Source organism: Vulpes lagopus, chromosome 2 (assembly GCF_018345385.1).
Source record: "Vulpes lagopus strain Blue_001 chromosome 2, ASM1834538v1, whole genome shotgun sequence".
NCBI lineage: Eukaryota > Metazoa > Chordata > Mammalia > Carnivora > Canidae > Vulpes > Vulpes lagopus.
Genome location: NC_054825.1, coordinates 143,984,284 through 144,008,521, shown reverse-complemented (window position 1 = coordinate 144,008,521; position 24,238 = coordinate 143,984,284). Strand labels below are relative to the sequence as shown.

Below are 24,238 nucleotides of genomic sequence, written 5' to 3'. Positions count from 1 at the left end.
CTTTTGATGGCTTATCCAAACCTTTATTTTGATCAGTGAGCTGGGTCAGTCTTCATGATGTATATAGCACATTAGACTTCTATAAATATTGACCACTGACCTCAAGAAACTCCAAAGTTCCATGATATTTATCCTTCTATAGTTTATAATTTATGTAACATAATTATCCTGCTTCTGTTCTACTTTTTTATTTGCTCAATAATACAGTACCATTTGGAGCCATAATAGGATGTTAGTAAAGGCAGCTTGGGGAGTTTCAGGCATGTTGGAGAGTGACATCTTGGGGTAAACTCTAGGAACAGTGGCTTCCCCAAGAGTTGAAACAATGCGCTGGGTCTGTGGACAAGCTGGGACTTTAGTAAACACATCTGGCAGTGCAGGTAAAACAACAACAAAACACCACAGCCTGTGTTGCCTTTATTATTCAGATACATTCCCAAATGATGCATTTTTAAAAAGTATTTTTTCATGGGTTTAAGTGAAGCATTTTTGAAATTTCATTATTTCCAGCCTAAACAGCTTCACTCATTGATTTTCTTGATTTCTCTTCCCAGAAGTCAGACACTTTCTTTGACTACATTCCTTTAGCGGAATATAATAGGGTCAAACAGGCACAACTGTACAATATGGATTGGAGAATTTTTGCTGGCTGGATTACCGATGTCAAGTCTGGGAAAGATCTACTAACGGCTACTGAGATGAAACTGAGACTCATGTTTGTGTGTAATTTTGGAAAGGCCAAGGGAAAATGTCCTAGTGCAAGAAAGGATATCCTGGTTCCAATATCTTTCCTGTGAAAGGAGTGGAGGTGTCAACAACTTGGCTTCTCCAGTCCTTTCCAGGGTGAGTGAAGACCAGTGATCCAGCAGTGACAACACTGTCATTAGGGTCAAGGAAGCTCCACCTTACAGATATTTGCTGCCCAGCCCTGACTCTACCAGCCTACAAGTCTCTTCTTCCCTTCCTCCTAGCTGTTTCTGCCCATGAGGAAGAAGCCCAGGCAGTATTGCTAAGTGTGCTTTTACTTGGGTTCTCAGGAAACAGCAGCAGGGCCGATTCTCTGGGAAGCAGACTGCCCTCAGCTGAGAGATGCATCCTTTATTGTGGATTCTTGAAGGATCAGGTCCTCAAAGCTCTACATGGAACAGGAGAAAGGAGCTGCTTCCTTTGTTGCTTGAGACCTAACCAGAAAGAATGCTGACTCAGCTTCTAGCTGCCTTCATAGGATCGTTCCCTGAGCCTTGAAGGCCATGCCATACTTGACTTAGGAGGCCCATGCATTATTTTTGGATTCTTTCTGCTATGTCGTAGACCAAACCAACTGAATACCTACATTTGAGACCAAGAAGAAATTCTACGCATCCCTGAGCCTATCAGCCTACAAGCATGGCCAATGGGATCTCAGTGCCTGGGTTCTTATCCTGGCTTGCAACTAGTTAGCTGGGTAACCTTGGGCAATTTAACTTCTCTGAGTCTCAGCTTCCTCATCTATAAAATGGGATAATAATAGTACCTGCCACATGGGATTGTTGTGAGGATTCCAAGAGTTAATTAAGTGCACATAAAACAGTTAGTACAGTTACCACGACATTTGCAAACATTTATCAAGGCTTACTGTATACCAGCCCTGGCCTAGAGAATTTACAGGTACACTTCTTAAACTGCAAAACTACTGGTGAGCTAGATAATGTTCTTATTCCCATGTTAGAGGTTAAGCAATGGTGCCCAAGGTCCCACAGGGAGTAGGTGTTGGGGCAGGATTCTGGCTCCAGAATGTAGCCTCTTTACCCTTCTACTAAGGTATTTGATAATGCTCACATTCAATAAATACTATAAGTACTACTACTATTAATATCTCTGTTAATGATTAAAATATCATTCCCTATCCTTGAAGGATTTAGAGGCCAAGATTATGGTCGGATCTTTAAGGAAGATAGTCAACTTATTCTATCCCAGAGGCAAGCACTCTGGGACTCATCCACTGGTTTTTATAACAATCCTGAAATGGAAAACAAACATTGGCTTTTATCTCTAGGAGTCAAAAACTGTGAGTGATTAATCAATCCAAAGAGCTGTCAGCTGCATATGCCCTGCTGTACTTGGGGTTGGGATTGTTTCCTTAGGAAGGAAATATTGTTGATCTGGAGGAAAAACAATTCACAGTGTGGTCCCACTAGGATAATAAGGCAAAGGGCCTTTTGTCACCCAAGCAAAACCTATTTTTGTTTTCTCTCCTTACAGGTTTTTTTTTTTTTTTTTGGTGGGGGGTGGTCATCACAGTCTTTGTTCAGGGTGGTGGGGAGGCTGGGCATATTAAGGAAGTCCTACAGAGTTGTTACTTGATGTCTCCAAAACTCTGAAGCCCTGTTTGTGCCTTTAACAGCATGTGATATTTTTAGACTTTGGATACAATCCAGTGGCAGTCACGCTGTCCAGGCGGGGGTTGTGGGAAGCTGTCCCATGCCCAGCTGCCCCCTTCCCCTACAGAACAAAGCATCCACATTCTATAATTACACCAGGAAGAGCTAATAAAAGCCTTCCATACAAACCTCAAAATTCAATTAGTCCTGCATTTGTGAGCCTGACCCTGAAGACAGACAAAGGCGCAGCATCTGATCACCAGCACAGTTCCAGCCCGGGAAGCTGGCTGTGTCCACCTTGTAGATTGCTTTGCCTTCCTCGTGTGCTCAGGTGGCCACATCACCTGCTTGTTTATAAAGCGTTGCCTGCTTGGAAGACGGAGGGTGTCTTGCTTTTGAATTTCACCAGGTTGTCCTGTGTCACTGACTCTGGCTGAAGGGTTTTGCACAGAAACAGTCCCTGGAGTTATGTCATGTGTGCCTAGAGAAGGCTCTTTTAGAATACCTGGGTCTCAATATTTACACTACAGCATCTGGTGGCGGGCAGTGACCTCAAGCATGACCAAGGCTTAATACATATCAATAGGACAAGTGAATTAGGGTTGCTGTCCCCTGACCCTGACCGTGTAGCTTTCCTTACTGTCAATTCCATGTCCTCTTCATCTTTTTCCTTCGTGGGCTTCTCTGGCTCTTCTGGCTCCTTCTCTTGAAGGTGGATTTCCTGGGCCTGAGACATATAGGGCATGTCGTCTTTGTTCTTGAACTCCAAGCTGAGAATTGAAGGAGGAAGTAGAATTCCCAGAATTACCTAAAGTAATAATAATGATAATAATAATAATCACATTTAAAGGATTAATATCAGGGCAGTTTTTCTTTGTTTCTGTTTTTTTTTTTTTTTTTTTTTAAGAATCAGAGGGCCTAGGGCGGTGTGCACTGTATGTGTCCTAAGGACCTGCATATGCTAATGCTCAGAGGGTCACTATTGCCTATCTGAGAACCTTCACACACAGCAGTAGTTCCTCCTGAACTTGGAGAAACAGAGCATTTCTTGCCCAAATTCATCTTACCCAGTTAACACCCATTTTGCATGGGGGAAACTGAAGAAAATGATAGACCCTGCCCTAGGCAAAAGCGGGAAAGGATTCAGATTCTCCTTTAGCCATCAGCATTTGGCTTCGTGAAATCGATTCATACGTATGTCCACTGGCATTTATTTGCTAACATGTCAGGTGGAGTTGGTTATGTATCATCCGGTTATCTCTGTAAAGAATGCTGTCCTCAGTTGACCTTGAGGAAGTCCATGTGGGAAAGTGTGTTTTTGCTTCAGAGTACTCCCCTGGCATTTGCTACTATACCACAGATACACCCCCCCCCCAGTGGGCTCTGTATTCACCATGAGAAGCCCCCTACACAAACACTCTGGGACGTTCAGCACTGTGTTCTTCTCATGTATAAACGACATGCTTCTGCCTCCATGTGATGATAATAAAGACACGGACCCTTCTCATGAGAGGACGATCTCAGCTGCACTTGAATGATAATCCGGGCATGCGACTCGTTACCCCCAGATCCTCTCCTGCCTCTTTCCTCAATCCTTCAGTTGGTTCTGCTGTTCAAGGCCTCTGAATGTGAGCCTCCTTGAAGAAACCACACCGAGGTGAGGGGCCCAAAGAGATCCTGAACAGCAAGTGAAAAGGGTCCTGAAGTAATGAGGCAGGGACAGCCTGGGCCTGAACACCCACAGGATCTCTGGAGCAGCCGAGGGAGAAGGGAGTGTGGTGACCCTGAAGTCAGGGTGCCTGGCAGGCCCGGGAAGGCTCAGATGGCATGTTGGCAGCCTTCAGGGGACGTGACACCGTGTCCTCTGAGCCGACAGCTGGGTTTGGCGGGCACTAGCCGTGTGGCTTGAGAGTCCCCAAGCACCGCTTCACGGAGCCCTCTTGTGACTTTGGGCCAAGAGTGGCCAAGAGCCCATGGGAAGGGTGGTGTGGGGGAGGGCTGTGGTGCCAGCAGGGCGGCCTCAGCACATTGCTCTGGTCAGGTGGCCCTTCTGCTTTGGGCTGGCCACAGAGTTACCTAGGCCAGGTAGTTCCAGGGAAACATGAGCCTGGCTTCAGATGTAGCAGCTGCAAACTCTAGCCAGAGAAACCATCTAAAAATGCTCCCTCAATCTTTCCCTCCCATTTTTTTTTCTTTCTTTTGACTTCTTTCAGTTTAATGTCTTCCTTGTAAAATACTCCAGAAAACATAAGGAAGCAAAGCCACATGTCATCCTGTGTCCTGGACTTTTTTTTAACCTGAGGTAACCGAGGTAACTGCTACACACAATTTACTGTGTATCCTTCCTGGTTACTTAAAAAAATTGTATACAGATATAACTATGCATGGGCATGCTTTAAACAAAAACCCTCACAAATGGACTCAGGCTCTACAGAACTGGACTGCAGCTTGTTTTCCTTCACTTAGGAATAGATCAGGATGATCTAGAAACATCTTCACACGTAAATCTGTCTCCCTTTAAGTCAGTTTAAAACATTTCTCAAGCATAGCTGGTGAGAGCCAATGTCTCAATGACAAGGTTCAAAGAGGGCCAAGCCATTCAGGTTTGCATGGCTGTGACAGGTTGTCTGGTGGGGGGAGGGGTTCCTGACACAGTCTGGCTTGTGCTAGAGTAAATGGTACCTCCTCACAGTATCTCTGTGTGACCATCACCTTTGGATCTTCTGCAAAATACTAATGTCCGGGCACGCTATCTTTAGAGGTTCTGACTTAGCAGATTTTAGAGACTAGTAGACTCTAGTCTCTATATGAAAAAAAAACAAACCACACACCCCACTATATAGAAGATTCTCCACCCTCTAGAGACAAGAGAATGCCCAGTCCCACTGCAGACTTGATTTAGAAAGCTCCAAACCGACCCTCTGGTCCTCAGAGCCAACAGGGCCTTCTGAGGGCGCTGACCTTGAGGCCTGAGTTCTTGCGCATCCGGAGCCGACCCATCCACATATCTGTGAGCAACATCTGGCTACATGTGTGTGCGATGAAGTCGCGGTGCTTGGCAGCCACAGCAAGCTGCAGACATGTAGCGTTGCTCCAGTTCTTTAGTTCATATGTCAGCAGTTTCATGGCCAGTTGCTCATCCTGCTTGTAGGACTGGTCGAGGAGCTCCACAGCCAGCTGGCCAAAGTCCCTGGAAGACAGAAAGCAAGGAGTTGTCTTTTGGCCATCTTGGAGACTTAGATGATAAAAGTGGGGCTCATTGGCCAAGCCACAAGAGGTGGTTACAGTGTGGTCTTGTTTCTTACACGGTCTAGTCTGTCCATTCCTTCAGTTAGCCAACATCTACTGAACATCTACTGTGTGTTTGGTACTGTTTGGAACTGGGGGTGTAAATTAAATAGGACATGGTCCTGGAACTCAAGGACTCCAGTTTAAGGCTATGGATGGGGGAGGCAGACCAAAACATCAATGATTAGAATGCTGCAGGTCTTCTGTGACAGACCTCCTTTCAGATCTGAGCCTTTTCAACCACAAATATGTGATCACAAATATGTGATCTTGGACAAGTTAATTAAATTCTCCCAGTCTCATTTTCTTCAGCTTTAAAATATGCATAATAAGAGGACCTACCTCTTAAGGCATCGAGAGGATGAAATAAACTCTATGTAGCTTTGAGTACCTCTGTATCTAGCACTGTATGCCACAAATGTTAATTATTCATGTCCACCCTTTGTGTGTACCACGAGGTGACACTGCCTCCACTTAAAGGTGTAGGTAGCTCGGACCTTCTAGTATTTGGGGCCTGCCTTCTCTTCTCTTCCCCTGACCACCCCATTTGCTGGGCTGGCCAACCTGGAATTGTGGTTCAGCTCTTGGGAGATGTCATCGACCATGTCATTCTCAGAAGCCTCGTGAGCCATGGCTTTGCAGAGCTTACAGGCCACCAGGGCCTTGGCCATGGCCTCCTCGCCATGCTGCCAGAAGAACAGGGCCATCTTCTGTCTCTTCATCAGGACGGCCCACACCATCAGCTCATGGAAAGGGAAAGGGAAGTGGTTGATCTCAGGGTCATCCAAGTCAATGTCCACCTCTTCTTCTCGCTTCTTGGTGGTCTTTCTTCCTCGCCTCAAGGGGACATCATCCTGTAATTTTAGGGAAAAAACATAGAGGTTGAGTTAGAAGCAAATCAAATAAATTTATTAAATAGTTATTTGTTGTATGTCTACTATAGATCCTGGTCTGGGATTGGCACAGAAATGAACTAGCCTATCCCAGCTCTGATTCCAAAAGCACTCATGCCTAACTTTAAAACAAGTTATAGTAAGTGCATAAGCACAGCCCTATGGGAACATGCCAGTGCTATATACTTAAATTTTTAAACAGTATTTTTTAATGGACCATTCCCTTTTGTTCCTCCCTCTTTCCCTCCTTCCCACCCTTTCTTTTCTTTCTTTTCTTTTCTTTTCTTTTCTTTTCTCTTTTCTCTTTCTTTCTTTCTTTCTTTCTTTCTTTCTTTCTTTCTTTCTCTTTCACTTTGGTCCTTTTTTTTTTTTCTATAGGTAAGGCTATTTGTGCCCCATGATGGACAGCACTACCCTTTTCTCTGAAAAGGACAATGACATCCTATATTTGCATAAGCAACAATACCAACAAGAACAAAAGATGTGAGACAATCTATCTCCAGTTTCTACATACTTCTTAGGTGCATTTGTGAAGTATTTCTGGCCTTTGGATCTGTTGTCAGTTGTAAACACCCTGAGTAGCTTTCACTTACTGGAATTTGTATGCTTCCTTGGTTTTCAAGTTAATATTTCAAGTAAGATTTATTTTCTTGCTTGTAATGCTAATGTAACCTTATGGTGGAATTTTCAAAGCTACTGTGACTTGACCCCCAACACTGGAAAAAATTTTACTTCCTTATTTTAGAATCATGTACTAAACCTTACCAATTAAAAGGATATATATATATATATTTAAAATGTGTAATAAAGAGAACGAATAATTGACATCAATAATTTAGGCAAATACTTACCTCCATTCCCAGTAGTTTCAAGGCTTTGGGCTGTTTAAAAAAAATGTTATACATGAAGTTAGATCTTTCTTTATAGAGGTAAGAAAATAATCCTATTATATCTTAACCAGATACTGGAAGAACTATTGTACCATATAGCATGTATTCATTTCACTACATAAAGCATCACAAGAGGAACCCATTTATAGGAATTCCAGGAGAGTTAGAGATTTAATGATTTTGGTGAATCACAGAAAATTAGAAATCTGGTGAGGCACAATGAGATTGTCTAAGAGTAGAGCCCGTAGGTTTATAATCTCTTTTAATGGACTAAAATTTCTTCCATCTTCCCAGAACCGTGCTGCTTGGCTGACATCTCCACAACTTCAAACACTTGGGTGAGCCATGAAATGTTCAGTTAAACCATGAGATGTTTCTCAAACCTCTGAAAGACCTCTATTACCTAGAAACTTGGAATATTATTCAGACTATGTGTTCAGACGCTTCATGTCAGCCATCTCTCTATGTGGCTGTCCAGTAGAGCAAGGGTGAGTAAGGCCACAGGGTTGTGTGCTGACTGTGGCAAAAGGTGCTCAGTGACATGGAAAATGTCAGCACATACAGTAGCATCATTGGTCATGCTGGGAATGTGCAAAATAACCACAGGTCAAGACAGAGAGAGAAGGCGACTCAGCAAATTACAGAACTTGATTTATATCTAACAAGTGGAGATACAAAATTACATCTCAGGGATCAGGAATCCCAATTCTGTGTCTTAAGTGTCACAGAATGGTTGAGTGCTATCTTGGAAGCTGTTTGGGTAAATAATAAGGTTACAGCACTTACCATTCTTTCAAATTTTATTTGACCGTTCAGGTAGAAATAGCCTGAATCTTGCCTCTCTCCCTTTCTTTCCCTTCTAGCTTCTAAAGCAACCACCAGTTTGAAATTTGTGTGATTTTTATTTCTTATTTATCCGTTTTTGGTGTTTTTAGAGTGGTCTTCCAGCACCACCAAATACTTTCATAATCAGAAGATAAGCTTTGTTAAAAGTAAAAATCCTGCCCACCACCAGCGAGACTAACAGTTCTCAATATGTGGTCCAGGAATCATGTGACCCTTTCTGGAGCTCTGTGACATCAAAGGTGTTTCCCTAATAGTACTAAGATGTTACTTGGTTTTGACACCATGCTAACATTGGCAATTATGGTGCAAAAGCAGTGGTGAGTGAAACTGCTGGGGGCCTTAGCAGGAATGAAGGCAGTGCCACCAAATTTCACTAGCTGTCTTTAGATTCCACTGTTATGCACTTGAAGTTTAAAGACAAACAAACAAAAGACCAGTGGTATTCCAGAAGTCCTTGATGAGGCCTAAAAAAATATTAACTTTATTAAATCTCTACCCTTGATACTAAAAAAATGTCTTCTTACTATTTTGAGGGATGAAATGGGAAGTATGCATAAAACACTTCTGCTACATACTGAACTATGATGGGTCATCCTGAGGACAAACATGCAGTTATTTGGATTATGGCCACATTGTTTCATGGGTGATCTACTTGAAGGAATACTGGCAGACAAACTATGGTTTATTTAGACTTGGACATTTGGCAGACATTTTTGGAAATGGCCAAAGTGGGGATGTCATTTCAAGGAAAATAATTGATGGCATTTGTTGCCAATGACAAAATTTTTCCAAGCAGAAATTAGAAAAAATTAGATTTTTTGAAAACTTGTATATACTTCCCCCCATGATCTTGACAGTTTTTCAGACTTTTCCGATGAGATTGGAGATGACATTAATGAAGGTGAGTTTTTGAAATTGTTTAATGAAATTGTCAACCATCAGAAGATCTGCATAACTCAAGAAACCAGGATCGTACAATGCCCAATCTACGATGTTAAAATAGCCATACAAAATGTAAGATTAATTAATGCATTTTAAAGTAGCAGAGTATGAAAAGTTCATTGAAATTATTTCAGATTTTGTGTTGCAACTAATCTTTAAGAAATTGCCAATTAAGTTTTGATGTATGTAGCATCAAAAAAGAATATAATTATTTGTAAAAAGTATTAAAATACTCTTTCCTTTATATATATGTATTTACCATATTTGTCACATATTTGTATGAAGTCAGATTTTCTTTGTATACTTCAACCAAAACATCTGGCAACACACTAAGTGCAGAAGTAGATATGAGAATCTAGCTGTCTTCCATTAAGCCAGACATTACAGAAATATGCAAAAAATGTAAAACAGTTCTACTCTTATTGCCAATTTTTGTTTTTGAAAATATAGTTATTTTTCATAAACATGTCTTTTACGTTAACATGTAATGAGCTTCTTACAGTTAAATTAAATTGATATTAATCATTAATTAATAAATACTGTTAAGTCTTTAATTTCTAACATGATAATATCGATGGCTATTATCCCTAGGCCAAAAACCTTGAAAGCTACTGAGGTAGGTAAGATTAATTTGAATTTCATTATTATTCCCTGATTAAGGCTCACTCGCAGTGCCAGTTTCTGATTATTTATTAATTTATAGCTTCTGATTTCAATTGGAGCTAGTGAGGAAAAGAAAGGTGTGTATCACCCAATAAATTGCTTTCTTTCTTTCTTTCTTTCTTTCTTTCTTTCTTTCTTTCTTTCTTTCTTTCTTTCTTTCTTTCTTTCTTTCTTCTTTTTTTTTTAAACAGATTTGATGGTGGAGGGAAGAGGTGAGTGGCCCAGTTGCCTTCTTCTCTGATCTCTCCCTTGGAGATAACGAAGCCACATCCCAAATGGGTCGTGCCCTAGTCACCCCCCCAGGAGTCTAGAAAGGAGAATTTGCTGCAAAACTCACCCTCTTAGGGCCAAAGAGATTGTGGTAGAGCGTCCGGAAGCGCTTGCGTGTGTAGTTGCAGCGGTAAGCCCCGCCCATCAGGTACTCGATCACTAGGCCGATGTCAATCAGGCTGATTCTGTAGTCCGGGGGCAGGTTCCCCTATGACGGATGGAACGAAACACACACACACACACACACACACAAACAAATCCAAAAGACAGAGTGGTTTACTAGGGATTCTATGCCATGTGTTCTGTAACTATTTTAGAGTAAAAAAAAAATAATAATAATTGAGAAACATGAATGTATTATTATGCTGGTTAATTAATTCACCTTAAAATAGATCCAACCGAAACCTGGATATTCTCGCTTGGAAAGAAGACATAAGTTAAATAAGAAGATGCAGTAATCGTCGGCAATAACAGAAAATCAAAATATTTATTCAAGTCTTCAGCTGGGGAGAAAAAAACACCAGTGTAGCAGAAAGAAAGACAAGGCTTGACATGGCAAATGCTATGAGTCTGAGCCACTAGCAACTGGGTTCCCCAGATGTCCCGCGGGCCCACCCCGCTGCTCTGCCTCTGACCCAGGCTTGTTACTACTCTCTTGTTGATCATTTACTTCCTCACACTCCCTAAATGAAGACTCCTTCCAGAAGACGATTGTTATTACCAGGGCCTGCAGCAGGTGGGATATACTTAGAGTTCCTGGATAAAACCTCTATTAACAATGAAAAAAAGGTAGCACCTTTTTCACAAAAGGAGAGTGGATGGATGCCAGCATGAGGTCATTTATGAACACCCTTGTGGTTAAAGAGAAAGAGGGTGGTATAAGAAGAGATTTTATCAAGGGAATATTAAGGAGGTTTAGGTCTTTAACTTAAAGACTGAGAGTTACAGGGTTTTAGCTGCTTGCATAGATAGATGCAAAAACATCAAAAGGGCTCTCTATAGGGTCTAAGGAATATATTTGCTCTGCTAGGCCAAGGAGAAGTTAGTTCTATTTGTGGGAAGCTCTGAGCGGGCAGTGAATTCCAAAGGGTGCGACTAATTAACTCACTGTCTGGTTACTTGATGCAGGAGCCCGCTCTAGGTGATGAATTGGCAAGGGTACCGCACACTGTATCCTTGGATTTATTTTGGAGAGGCGTGAGGGCTTTGTCTACTTTTGTCTTTAATGAAGAACCCACCCCAGATGCTGTGTGAGCTTTCTGACCCTTCACAGAAGTGGCTCATAACTGTGGTGCTGGCTCTCCAACTTTGGTGGCATCAGAATCACCTGGGGAATTTGGTGACGGTGCAAAGGACTGGCCCTTGTCCTGCTTCAATGTTTGGGCTTTTATGCTTTATTAGCTCTCCAGGTGATTTTGATATATACCAAAGGTTGTGCTAAATAAGATTGTTCAGGTGGGCTCACACGGTGGAATCGGAAAATTCACAGTATATATAATCACTGCCATTGGGAAGTCACCTTAAACTGTGTTGCAAAACTGAGGGTGGGTTTTCCATTATTCTTACTCAGCTTTGCTATGGTCAACAGCATCTCTTTGAAGCGGATTATGGATTAGAGGTGGTCTACTGTATCCTTCCATCAAACCTGTATCTTTGTTTTATTGATCTTTGAATCCCCTTTATTGCCTTTTATAGTGACTGGTGTGAGGCAGGCATTCAGGATGTTTCCGTGAATGCCTGCAGACATTTAGGGAAATTAGTTTCACAATTTTTACTAGGGAATGAGTAAAACAGTGAAATTAATTGCTGTGGCTAGGATCCAGTCTCAGTTTCAGGGTTTTCAGTATCGGGTTGTTTGTTAGTAACACAACTAACCAGCCACAGGCAGTGAGTCATCCTATTTGGGACAGCCCCACGTCACTGTGGGAATTGGACTTGGAATACACTGATCGCTCTATTGGTATTTACAGGAACAAAGGGCGGGCAGCTGAGACACCAGCCATAGCCTAGGAGAGCCTTGTGCTACTCTTTAGACTTGCTGGCTGCCCCCGACAGTTCCTAGCCCTGCCGGTCGGGTTCGACCTCTCTTTCAGCTCATTTGAGCCAGCTGAGCACAACAGGACAGTGTGAAGACCGTCACACTTGCAATGTGAAGAAGTTTGAGGCACAGATCCTTCCCATCCTTGACCTTGGCTCATCAGAATCCCAACTGAAACGTCCCTTCATAAAAATGGTCTTATTCTCCTCCCCACCATGTGCAGAATTTCAACATCTCCTCAGAGGACTAGCTCATCGATCTAACTGAATAGGCAAGTGAAGCTACCCTTGAGTTGTCAGAAAAGGCCAACTGACTTCTTTAGGCAAAGCAGGGCAAAAACATAGGAAAGGGAATCTGGAGAGTAACTTTTCACGTATTGCCCTTTCCATAAACATTAAACCAAGTTTAGAAATATTATTCATGCAACCGCTTTTTTTTCCCACTGTTGTGGGGCAGGTTAACAAGGCTGCGAGTTGCTATGTCAACGGGCTGTACCTGACAGTTAGGCAGGCCTCTTATTTCGAGAGTTGATGAGGCTGAGAGCCTGGACAAGCCTGGGTCGGCCTGTCTGCCTCCTCACATCTGCATTTGGCTCCTACAAGGATGACCTGAAGAGGATGCCCCACATCTATTTTATTTTCCTGGGCGTTGGGAAGCAGCCAGGGTAAAGAACACTGGCTGTGAATTACCTGCCCTGAGTCTCTTTCTGTCCATCCATCATAATCAACCAGTTTTCCTAAAGGCCTCAGTTTTCTTCCCTGTAAAAGAGGTAGAACTTGAAGGCCTCTGTGGTCTCTAATGCTCAAGTACCAGGATTCAGAAAAATCCCTACTGAGATTTAGCATGATGCTGTTGAAAAGGAGTCATCGCAAGTCTATGAATTGGTGCCTGTTTTTAATCCTGTAAGAATTTTCTAAATTTTAAAAGTGAGTAACAGCGAACCTAACACATCTATATTTTCTTTTAGGACACCTATGTGTGAACATCAGTTTGAACTCTAAGAATAAGACAGCAGTATTGCTTGAAGGCCAGTAGTGAGTGGCAATAGTTATGCTTTCAGATTGTCTATAAGACTGGAGGTTATTAGGAAAGTGATAATGGTAAAGTTCAAAATACTAAAAATTTGAGAGGGGCAAAGAACACATTTTTTGTGTGATTTTATTCATTAAGAGTTTTTAGGCTTACATACTACCAAAGAAGGCGCTGGAATCTTTTTTTTTTTGTCGGAACTTCTGTAAAGTTTGATTATTTTGAAGTGATTTGTATGTGATCTGGTCTCAAGTCAGAGAAGGGACTCCGTGAACATTCTGGGTTCTGTCCAGCTTTGAGCAGAGGCCTTGGACGAACTGGCCTGCCTTCTGTTTGACCACAAGGGGGCGATGTTCACCTGACTGAAGCCTATGACCGCATTTACCTGCCTGGACTGTTTTCTATGTGTAATAAGGGGATGTAAATGAATATAGCAGATTGAAGGATTTGGAAATCAGGAGAGAGTCAAATGCCCTTGTTAAAGTGATATCTGGAGGAGGGAGAGCTTACTTTACCACGTAATGTGTTTGAAGGAGTGATTGCATCTGTTTTTTTTTTTTTTTCCTCCCCCAGAGGCTTTGAAAGCAGAGACATTAAGGGAAATTAGTTTCACAATTTTTACTAGGAAGAATGGAACCCTTTTGGGGAAGAAGAAAGAAATTTCATAAAATTAATCAAATCGGATACAATTTCAGCCTCTTGTGATAACTGCGTCCTGGATGAACTCTGAAGGGGATGGCAACACTGGGGCATGTCTGATGCGCTAGGCTGATGGCCTCGGCCACCTGTGACCTTAGATGTCACAGGTGCAGAGAACAGCCCACAGTACGACCCCACAGTGGAAACAGCACTGGGCTGGACTGTGGTCCTTGCTCTGCCTCTCTGTGACCCTGGGCAGATCACTACCTTTCTCTTTACCTCAATTCACACTCAAGACAGGCACTTTGGACAGAGTTACTTTGAAATTCATGCCTTTTTCTAGAGGGCCAGTTGTCTGGCCACTATCTGGCAGGCGGCTCTCATTTCTGTGCTGTCTGGTCCCTGGGCAAAGATTGTTGTCCGGAGCTCGCAGGGTTGGAGTAGTTTCCTCTCATCACCTCTGAAATATGGTTAGGGGAGCTGAGGGCTCAGAGACAGGAATGGTAAAGGGCTAGACAGGGATGGTGTGGTGCTCATCACATCCACCTCCTTTGGAAAAAGCAGAGAAAGTGAACAGCACCTCGCATACCACAGGTAATATCCAGAAATCTTCTGGAGGAGTCTTCCTTTGCTTGGGTGCTTTTCAAATAGGAAGCCAAAAATAACACTGGAATAATGCTCCTCCTGTCATTTCTGTTATTCTTTCCTCCGTCTTTCGGCCATTGCTTTGGTAATCGGTAATGCCTGAACACTTATGTCCCATTTCATGCCTCAACAACATATGGCAAGCCATGTGACTCAAACAATTCAATCCACAGGGTAAAACAGAGAAGCATGGCACTCTTGGTAGGTACAGTCTGACAATGTGAAAACGTTGTCTCCTTTCCTCGTGCCATGAGCCAGTACTCTGAAGCTGAGTTTTAATCCATGCCATCCTAAAGATGACTTTTAATTAAAAGCGTAGTTTAAATGTATGTATTAGATCTGCTCTTCTAAATATATTCCTTTTCAGGAGTCAGCTCATGATATCATTATCAGATCTCAGCTGTGTAGGGAAACACATTTCATGGAAACTTACAACAAGCCTTCCAGACAAGATTGTTTCCTTCTGATGTATGTAAGGTGTAAAATGATTGCTGGTTGTTAGGTTTACCATGGAAGGGTGGGGAAAAGACTATTCTGGTGGAGGTTCCTGGAAAAGAGGACATTCCCTCAATGTCTGGCATGGTTATAGACAAGGCAATCTTTTAAGAAATAAAAATTCTTTTGCAAATCTGCATGAATTTGGCAGATGGGATTATGAAAATGTCCTTTCTTTATCTAAAGAGTGTCTGAAATGCTTCCCCCTCCGCCCTTCATTCTAGAAAGCTCTGGGTCTTACTTCCCATATGAATGAATTTTAAACTATCATAATTTGACAACTATTTCTCTATAGTACTCAAATATTACCCTTCCTTAGTGGGGAATGATAGTACAGGTAATCTGAAGTATTAGCACATTTAAGTTAAGAAAGAAAAACTAGTACTTTAAAACATATAGAGGCACAAATCGAGCAGACAGTTAGCTTCTAAAAATGGCAAGTTAGATTTCACGGAAAAGCAGACAGACTGGGGCCACTCTGGATTAATGTAGCATTGGTGCATCCAATGGATTTATGCAAGAAAGCAGTTCAGGGAATTGGGTTGGCCTATATCATTTAAAATTTCTGATTAATGCTGTATAACCAACTTTTTACCCACTGCTCCTCAATAATATGAGATTCAGTTCTCCAAATTCAGCTCTGTTTGATTTCAAAGGAGAGTTGGACTTGGAAATACCATGCTGTTAATGTGGGACTGTCTAGTGATTCCTAAATGCATTCCCTGGGTTCCTAAGAGTTACTTGTATTCAATTTTACAGACATATCATCAAACACTATGTTTAAGATTCAGAACTATGTTCTTAATGTAGGAGTAGCATTTCATACCAGGGCTTATCACCACTGGTTAATATTTTTTTTGTCACAGATCACATCAATCAATATGTAACGTAAAGTCCTATAATCATAGAGCACAAAGCACATGCTAATTATCAAGTCGCTTAATTTTGAAAATTGCTTAAACTGTCCAAGATTTTTCTTAGCATTTTAAACCTAGCTTTTGTAGACTTTTGTATATCACATTGGTCTCAATTGCTAGAAGTCATCTGGAGCCATCTGAGGAAGATGTAACCAATATTAAGTTCTCTTAAGAAAACACAGAGACTTCTCATCTTTAGCTTCCTTCTTCCATATAACATGTGGCTCCAGTGGTTATACCTTCTTGCTGTCCAAGTCAGGGGCTTATCTTTATCAAAGAAGTAACTGGAAGTCTGCTTTTCCTATTCCTCTTTCTTCCCAAGGGAAGAAACTAAACACAGGCTGGCTGTTTCTCCTCACCTTATTGGGAGTCTCTTTTCCCAGGTAAAAGGATAAATCGTTCCTAAGCCAGTTCAGAAACTATCCTGGATCATTTGTGATCACTTTCTCCAGTCACTAAATCAGTACGTAAATGAATCCTTACATGTTTTTGCTCTAATATTTGGATCACACTTGAAAGAAAAATAAGCCCACTCCTAATACTCCTTCCTCCCACATCCTTACCATGCCATTCTTTCTTGTTAGTGTGTATTACTTTTGAAGTACATCTTTAGTCAAGAAGTTTAAAAAAAACCCCTATCTTAAAAATACATGCCTTCTAATGCAAGTGATACAAGCAAATATAAGAGGCAGTGAACAGGATTTCAGAAGGGAGATGTTGCAAAGCAGAGCCCTACAAGGAAAAGAACCTTGTAGGAGGGATTTTGATCATTTACACTCAATGAAATCTAACTGCAAAAAATCCCTTTGAAAATCAGGCAAGATATTGAGAAACTGGGGGGTGGAGGTGAATCAGTGACTCTATTTGAAGGCTCAAATTAGCCAATGGCTGAGATTGAAGGATGTAGCTGTCTCTTCAGAAAGTCTCATAATTCCTGCAGTGACATAGTGTAGCTCAAGGTGATGGGGGAGATAATATCTTATTTATTATTTAAAAACTCTGTTGTACACAAGCAACAAATACCTTGGCAAAAAATATGTTAGATGAGTATGCTTACTCGCTCTAGATATTTCCCCCTCTTTAGTTTCCATGCAATTCTAAGCCGTGATAAATTGCCCAAAGTTAGAAGACTTGAGGGTAAGAAGAGTGGCTCTGGTGAGTGCAGGTGTGCTTATGGCTCGAAAGGGGGCAAATTGGGAAAAGGTGTGATCTTGGTAAAATGGTGGTTGGGTTGGAAATACAGATGGCACAGCATCTGAGGCTTCATCCACTCACCCAGATGAAAAAAAACCCTTCAGTAAGATCATGTAGAGATGAGAGGAAGGTTCCTAAGAGCCAACAGAAGGTTTTTTTTGTATGTTTTTCGGAACTTTTATCCATTACTAGCAGAGGTCTAGCTGGTTAATAGAACATTCTAAGCAGCCCCAGGACCTTTACTTGGTCTTTCAAGGGAAAAATTAAAAAGTGGCTACAGAACACCTGGGGGAAGTTCTAGACAATGACTCCATATGAGATGAAGGAATCGTACTCTATTTTTGACCTTACTTTGTAGCTATCTCTGAGTATGTGCTACGGGCTTTGGTGAAGAATTGCTACCGTCTGGTGGGTGGGTGTGCCTACATGTGTTGTAGGGGTGGGAAAAGTGCCCCCATCTATTTCCTCCTTTGGAGCTAAAACAACAGTCTCTGGGAATGCTGTCAAAGGTTCAGAATGAAGTTACCTCTGAGAGAGACTGAATGGGGCAAAAGAACCAACAGTTGGCTAGGATTAAACATACTTCCCTGCACCTCACTCTTCTCATCTATAAGTGGGAATCACACTGTATAATAATAATTTTAAAAATACTAATTCTACCTCGTAGAATTATCATGAAGATGAAATGAACTGAGATGTACAGAAAGCTTAGGTTAGTGCCATGCACCTGGTCATCACTAAAGGTTGGTACTATTTTGTTGCTGTTAACAAAGGATCTGAGTTTGAATCCCATCTCTTCCCTAAGCATTAATACAGTTCTCACCTCCTTACATTTCAGCCTCGGGATCTGTAACATAGGAATAATTCTCCTTGATCCAAACCTCCTGGCTTTTAATTTTTATTTATTTTTTACCCCATTGGGTTAGATGATAAACGTGAAAAAATATACTGGAAAAAATAAAGTGTTAGAAGAATAGAAGGCACATGTGTGTTTTAGTCTCTGATTCTCCAAGACGTTTTGAGCTATGTTTCCTTCGCTCCGTGTAATGTTAGAAGCGACAGTGACGCGTGGCATCAGGAGCTGGTGCATGAAAATACCTCCTCTGGTTAGTCAGACAACATGGAAAACCAACTCCCCAAACGGTGAGGGGCATATGGAAGAAAACAGGCAATGGCATAAATCCACACAGCATGGGGCAAAGCTATCCAAAAACATTAGGAATTGTGCTCTCCAAAAACATTGTGTCCAATGAAAGCATCTAAAACCACAGCTGCATTGTAAGCAGAGATGTCATCGTTAAAAGGCAACACACACACGCTGCGTCCTGAAATGAGGGGTCTCGCGGGGACAGGAACTCGCTGGCAGCTCATGCAAAACAGAGGCGCTTTCTAATTACAGGAAGCAGTCAAGACAGGGCCTCCGACCTGCAGTCGAGAGGGTTCTTACCTTTTTGACATCCCTGACCAAGTGGTACAATGTATTTGAGGGCCCATGTCTCTGAAAACAATAAAGAAGAATCAAATGGTTTTGCTGGTCAGGGGCTCTCATTGGTAATGCAGGAAGGATCTGGAAGGAAGGGTTCTGGCCAGTGGAGGGGGTGCAGTTCTTTAAGATGAACCTTGTTCTAGTTGCTCAGTTGTACCTGTCTTTTCTAAACAAACACGTTGGCAGATTTTTGGATTGTGGTTCCTCAAGAAAAAGTGTTTGAGGTTCTAGGTTCAAACTTTATAAAGGAGCTTGTCAACTCTGTTGACAACTGGGCCAAAAGATCATTTAAGGGGTTAGTTTTGAGGCAGGGGAGAGACAAAAAGGCCAATTTACAGCACTGGAAATACACTTTGGCACACTGCTGATCACAACTTGTTTATTACCCAGAATGACTGAGAAATTGTCCAAAATGGATTGGCAAATTTTTCTATAAATGGCTAAAGAGTCAATCTTTTAGACTTTTGGGTCATACAGTTTTCATTACAACTGCTCGACTCTGCCATTATGCAAAAGCAGGCAGAGGCAACATGTAAACAAATGAACCTACCCATGTTTCAATAAAACTTTACTTATAAACACCAAAAGAGAATCAAATTTCATATAATTTTAATATGTCACAAAATATTCTTCTAGTGATTCCTTCGATCATTAAAAAATGTTTTAAAAACACTTTTAGCTTGCAGGCCATTAAAAAACAGGCAGTGGGCTGGATTTGACCCTTGGGTAGCAGTTTGCTCAAATTTAGTCAAAAGAAAAAGCCACAGGATCTTTGTGGGAAAAGAGAGGCTAATATGAAGTGACGTACCATCCTGTTATTTTTCAGGAATAGGAATGCTAGATAAAATACAGGATGCCCAGTGCAATTTGACCTTCAGATAAATAAGAAATAATTTTTAGTATAAATATATCCTAAATGTTTCATGGGACATGCTCATTTTAGGAATTACTCACTGTCTACTTGGAATTCACGTTTAACTGGGCATCTTGTATTTTTATTTGCAAAATCTGGTGCCCCTACTGGAGAATCTCAAACAGTGATGGCAAATCCTTCAGCGCTGTGGGAACATATTCAGGTATGGAGATAATTCCTGTGTATTTCCTCAGCTATCTGCCCATTCTTGCAACATACTTCTCAGAATTCTTTTTCCTCTGAGAAATGCAGTCTGATATAGGGATTAAACACACAGACTCCAGGATCAGAACGCCTGGCTCCCCACCTGGCTCTGTTGCCTACCGGCTTTGACCATATGCAAGCTCCTTATTATTACTGAGGCCATTCAAAGTCCCATAATTCTTCTTGACAGAGTACTTCAGTTGATGTAGGTGATGAAATCAATTGGCCTTTCTTATAGAATTTTCTTACTGACTTCTTTCCAATCATTGGAATAAATATATTACCTTGATTCTCTAACTGATATGCAAGGAATTAAACTGTTTTTTATTTCATTTATTTTCCTGAAAACCCCATTATTCTTTTTTTTCTCTAGTTTTGTTAAGAAATAATTGAATAAGACATTGTGTAAATTGAGGTGTAAAATGAGATTTGTTTATCACAATAACGTTAGTTAACACATCCTTCACTTAACATAATTACAGTTTTGTTGTTGTTATGGTGAGGACATTAAAGCTCTAATCTAATGGCAACTTTCAATTATACATTATAGTGTTGTTAACTATAGTCTTCATGCTGTAGGTTAGATCCCTGGAATTTATTCATCCTGTAACTGAAAGTTTATACTCTTTGACTAGAATCTCCCATTTTTCCCGCCCCTCAGCCCCAAATATTTTGAGGATCCTCCACATTGTATTTTTATATCTGGCTTCCTTTTCAAATATTAGTTGACCTTATACATATGTGTTTATTGCTGGGCTTTCGATTCTGTTCTGTTGGTGTTTGTGTCTATTTTTATGCCAGTACCATACTGTCTTGATTACCATAGCTTTGTGAAATAGTTTGAAATCAGGAAAGGTGATTTCTCTACCTTTGTTGTTTCTTAAGATTGCTTCGGATATTCAGGGTCCTTTTTGACTCCATGTGAATTTTAGGATAGCTTCTTCTATTTCCATGAAAAAGTGCCATTGGCATTTTAAAAGGGATTGCATTGAATCCATAAAAGGCTTTGGGTGATATGATCATCTTAACAATATCAATACTTCTAATCCATGAATGAGGGCTATCTGTCCACTTATTTATATCTATATAATTTCTTTAATCAATGTCTTATAATTTTTGCTTAATAAATCTTGTACTTCTTGGTAAAATTTATCCCTAAGTGTTTTATAATTTTTGATGCTATTCTAAATGGGATTGTTTTATTCAGATAGTCCACTGTTAGTGTATGGCCATGCAACTACCTTTTATATGTTGATTTCATATCATGAAACTCTACTGGATTCATTTATTAGTTCTAACAGGTGTTTTGTTTGTTTGTTTGTTTTTTTTGTGTGTGTGTGTGTAAAGTCTTAGGGATTTTCTATATACCAGAGGAGGTTGTCAGCAAAGACCAGCTTACTTCTTCCTTTCCAAATTGGATGCTTGTTTTTCCCTGTCTCCCTCCCTATTGAGAGGATATGAGTTTGTCTCCATTCTACTGATATTATGTTCATTTGTTGATTTGCATAGATTGAACCATCCTTGCATTTAGGGGTGGAATCCCATTTGGTCATGGTGTATGATCTTTTTAATGGGTTGTTGAGATTATCAAGATATCAAGATTGAGAAATCTTGTACCTATAGTCATCAGGGAGATTGGCTTATAGTTTTATTTTCTTGTAGTGTGTTTATCTGGCTTTAGTGTGAGTACAACGTTGGCCACTTAAAATAGGTTTGGGAGTATTGCCCCCTCTTCAAATTTTTTGAAAAGTTGGACAAGAATTGAGGATAATTACTTAAATATTTGGTAGAATTCATCTGTGAATTCTATCCACCTACTCCTGGACTTTTCTTTGTTGGGAGGTTTTTGATTACTAATTCAATCTCCTTACTTGTTATTGGTCTGTTCAAATTTTTCTATTTCTTGATGATTCACATTTGGTTAGTTGCATGTTTCTAAAAATTTATCCATTTCTCCTATAACTAATTATTGATCTTTTGGTGAGGATAGAAACTGGGGCCTCCTACTCTATTATTTCAGTCTATTATTCTTGCTGAAAGTGTCACTGTGAAAAACCAAGAAAATTTGCAGAGAAAACAGAAATCTGGAGCTACTCTGCTAACCTATCTTCTAGTTCCAGCAGCAAGAACAAGATAGAGCCAGTGTGGTACCACCTAATACCCACTAAGGCTGGGGAGAGGTTAATAAACTCCATCTCATTAGAGCTGCGGGTGGTGGGACAGAGAAGCATTGTGACAAATGAGAGGAAGAATAACCTCTAAGACAGAAGTGTTGGTTCAGTACTGGCTTTCTTCTTTACTTAGGAGTTTTGTGACCTTGAATGAACCAATTCACTTCTTGGCCTTAGTTTTCTTATCTGTAAAACGGAGGGAAACAATACCTACTCTTTCTTTCAATATTCCAAGTAAAAATTTATTGATCTTGTATGTGAATTATATAAAAAATATGTATATACAGAATACTTTACATATTTAATACTGCTTCTAATGTATCATAGGCATTACTTCCCCAAAATGTTAATCACAGCTGGATTGAAAGAATATTTGGGAAATGTGGCAAAGTTGTTTATGTAAGTATACCACATTATAAGTCTACTGGAGATCCAAGGGGATTTGCCTTTGTGGGATTTGAAAAAATAAGCAGCAAAAGCTATTGAGGTAGGTGCAGAACCTTTGGGAAACAAGGTTTTTTTTAACCTTCCTGAATTGTACTCTCCAAGCATCCTGTTCCCTCTTGAGGTTTCCATATCTACTCTTTAAACTTCATTGGATATTAGCATCAGCTCGACCAATGTACTTAACTCAGCAAATACTATAAACAACTTCATAAATAGTGGTTTTTCTTTACGCTTACTCTTTGGTATCCCTAATAAATGAATTAGCAAATTGTTACAAAACAACACAAGAAATATTTTTGGGTAACTCCAAACAAGGGGTATTTTATATTTCATTCCATTATAGAGGAAAAGGAATGAATGTCATAGCTCTGGGGGTAACAAGATGGTGCAGGATAGTTAATCGGTTTCCTTTGAATTAAATCAATTCTCCTCTGCTGATTGCTTCAAATACCCTCTGGGCTTAGAGCATAAACTGAGTTCTAATTTTCAGAACTGTGGGTTTTGTGTAAGAATCTGAGAATGTTAGCTTTTGGTGTGATCATATAACTTTCTGCCTTAGATGCTGACAACTGAGCAGTTAAAACAAGTGGAATCTTGGTGACTTGACATTGTTGTCTACAGGTCTAAGGGAGCATTTGTGAAAAATGATCCATGCATTTGGAGAGGAGGGAAGAGACTCACAGGCATGTTGGGGGCAGGAGAAGGTAAAACAAAAAAAAAACACAGAGAAAATAAAAAGTGCCTTAGCTTGGTCCTACCGTATTGTACAATTCCTCTAGTCTGGAGATGGTGAGAAAACGGTGCATGCTTACTCCATTCTCTATGAGTAATTTCACAAAATCCACTCTGTCCAGAACTAGGGCATCCAACATGGCTTGCTCCAAAGACCCCACCTGCAAATCAAGTCACTGAGTTAGTCTGCCCCAGATTCTAGGGATGCAGTTCCTTGGTGTTCACCTCAACAGTTTAGAAATGGATGCCTTTGCCATCTGATAAACCTTCAGCATTCCAAGGACATGCTAACAACTCCACTTTTAGGACAGCCACAATCTCTCTTGTGTTTTTGGGCCTGTCTTTGCAAATAGAATTCAAAGGTTTCTAGTTCTAAAAGCTATTTCCTCCTTGACTCTTTTGAGAAGTCAAAATAAGAGTCTGGGAAGATGCCGGATATACAAGGATTATCCTTGTGTTCTCTGACCAAACTTCTGCAATAGTAGTGAAGTGCCAAAGTGGATGCTTTGCTGTCCTCCCTTTCAACTTCTCAAGGCTCTGAATTAGACCCCTGGCTACCTTGAAAATAGAGACCCTAGTGAACAGATCAGAAAGTAGGCCCTTCTTTATTTTAATTAAGTGTTAGATTACCTTGCCTCTGTCTCACCCATTTCTATGCAGAGACCCAGCAACTATTTAGATCCTTTGGTCTGTTTACCAGGGTTTTATTTAATTCATTTCACAAATATTTCCCAGTGTCCAGACTCCTTGACAAATCTTTCCACACTAGCAATCCACTTGCAGCACTAAATAAAGACAGGGGCTTAACCGTAGGTAGAAGCTGTCTGGGGGGAAAGAAAGAAAGGGTTAAATGAGGTCTTTCCATGAGGGTATTGCCCTCCAGTTATTCCAGCACAGAAATCAGATTTCAGACTGCTGGCTGCCTCCTAGGGACACACACATAAACCACCCAAGAGTCAATTTTCCAAGTTTTTATTTTTGGTAGTGTCAATTGAGGGAAACAAACCAAGAACAGTTATATAAAGCTTTGGTTCCCTCTGTGTTGTTCTTGGGAATAGGGAGGACCTGTGCTCAGCCACCAGGACCAGATGGTACCTGCATGTGGAAGCCTGCTAATTCTGCGTCCTGAGGTATGACCAAGCCATACGCTAGCGCGGGGCACCGCCACTCAGAGCA

At 40.8% G+C, this 24,238-nt stretch overlaps 1 protein-coding gene across 2 annotated transcripts in view; it reads right to left on the bottom strand.

Annotated features, from left to right (window-relative positions):
• Positions 1–23,072, bottom strand: part of LOC121482335 (transient receptor potential cation channel subfamily M member 3) — a 95,149-nt gene extending 72,077 nt beyond the window's left edge. Inside the window, exons 1-7 of one of the 2 annotated variants that reach the window (XM_041740232.1) lie at positions 18,557–23,072; positions 10,535–10,570; positions 10,220–10,360; positions 7,393–7,422; positions 6,213–6,502; positions 5,322–5,550; positions 3,001–3,168 (exon numbers count right to left, since the gene is read on the bottom strand). In XM_041740232.1, the coding sequence (XP_041596166.1) occupies positions 3,001–3,168; positions 5,322–5,550; positions 6,213–6,502; positions 7,393–7,422; positions 10,220–10,360; positions 10,535–10,570; positions 18,557–18,658 (996 nt within the window). In that variant the 5' untranslated portion in view covers positions 18,659–23,072. The remainder of the gene's footprint in view (positions 1–3,000; positions 3,169–5,321; positions 5,551–6,212; positions 6,503–7,392; positions 7,423–10,219; positions 10,361–10,534; positions 10,571–18,556) is intronic. The other variant, XM_041740235.1, reaches the window with a different exon arrangement.
• Positions 23,073–24,238: the final 1,166 nt, after the last annotated feature.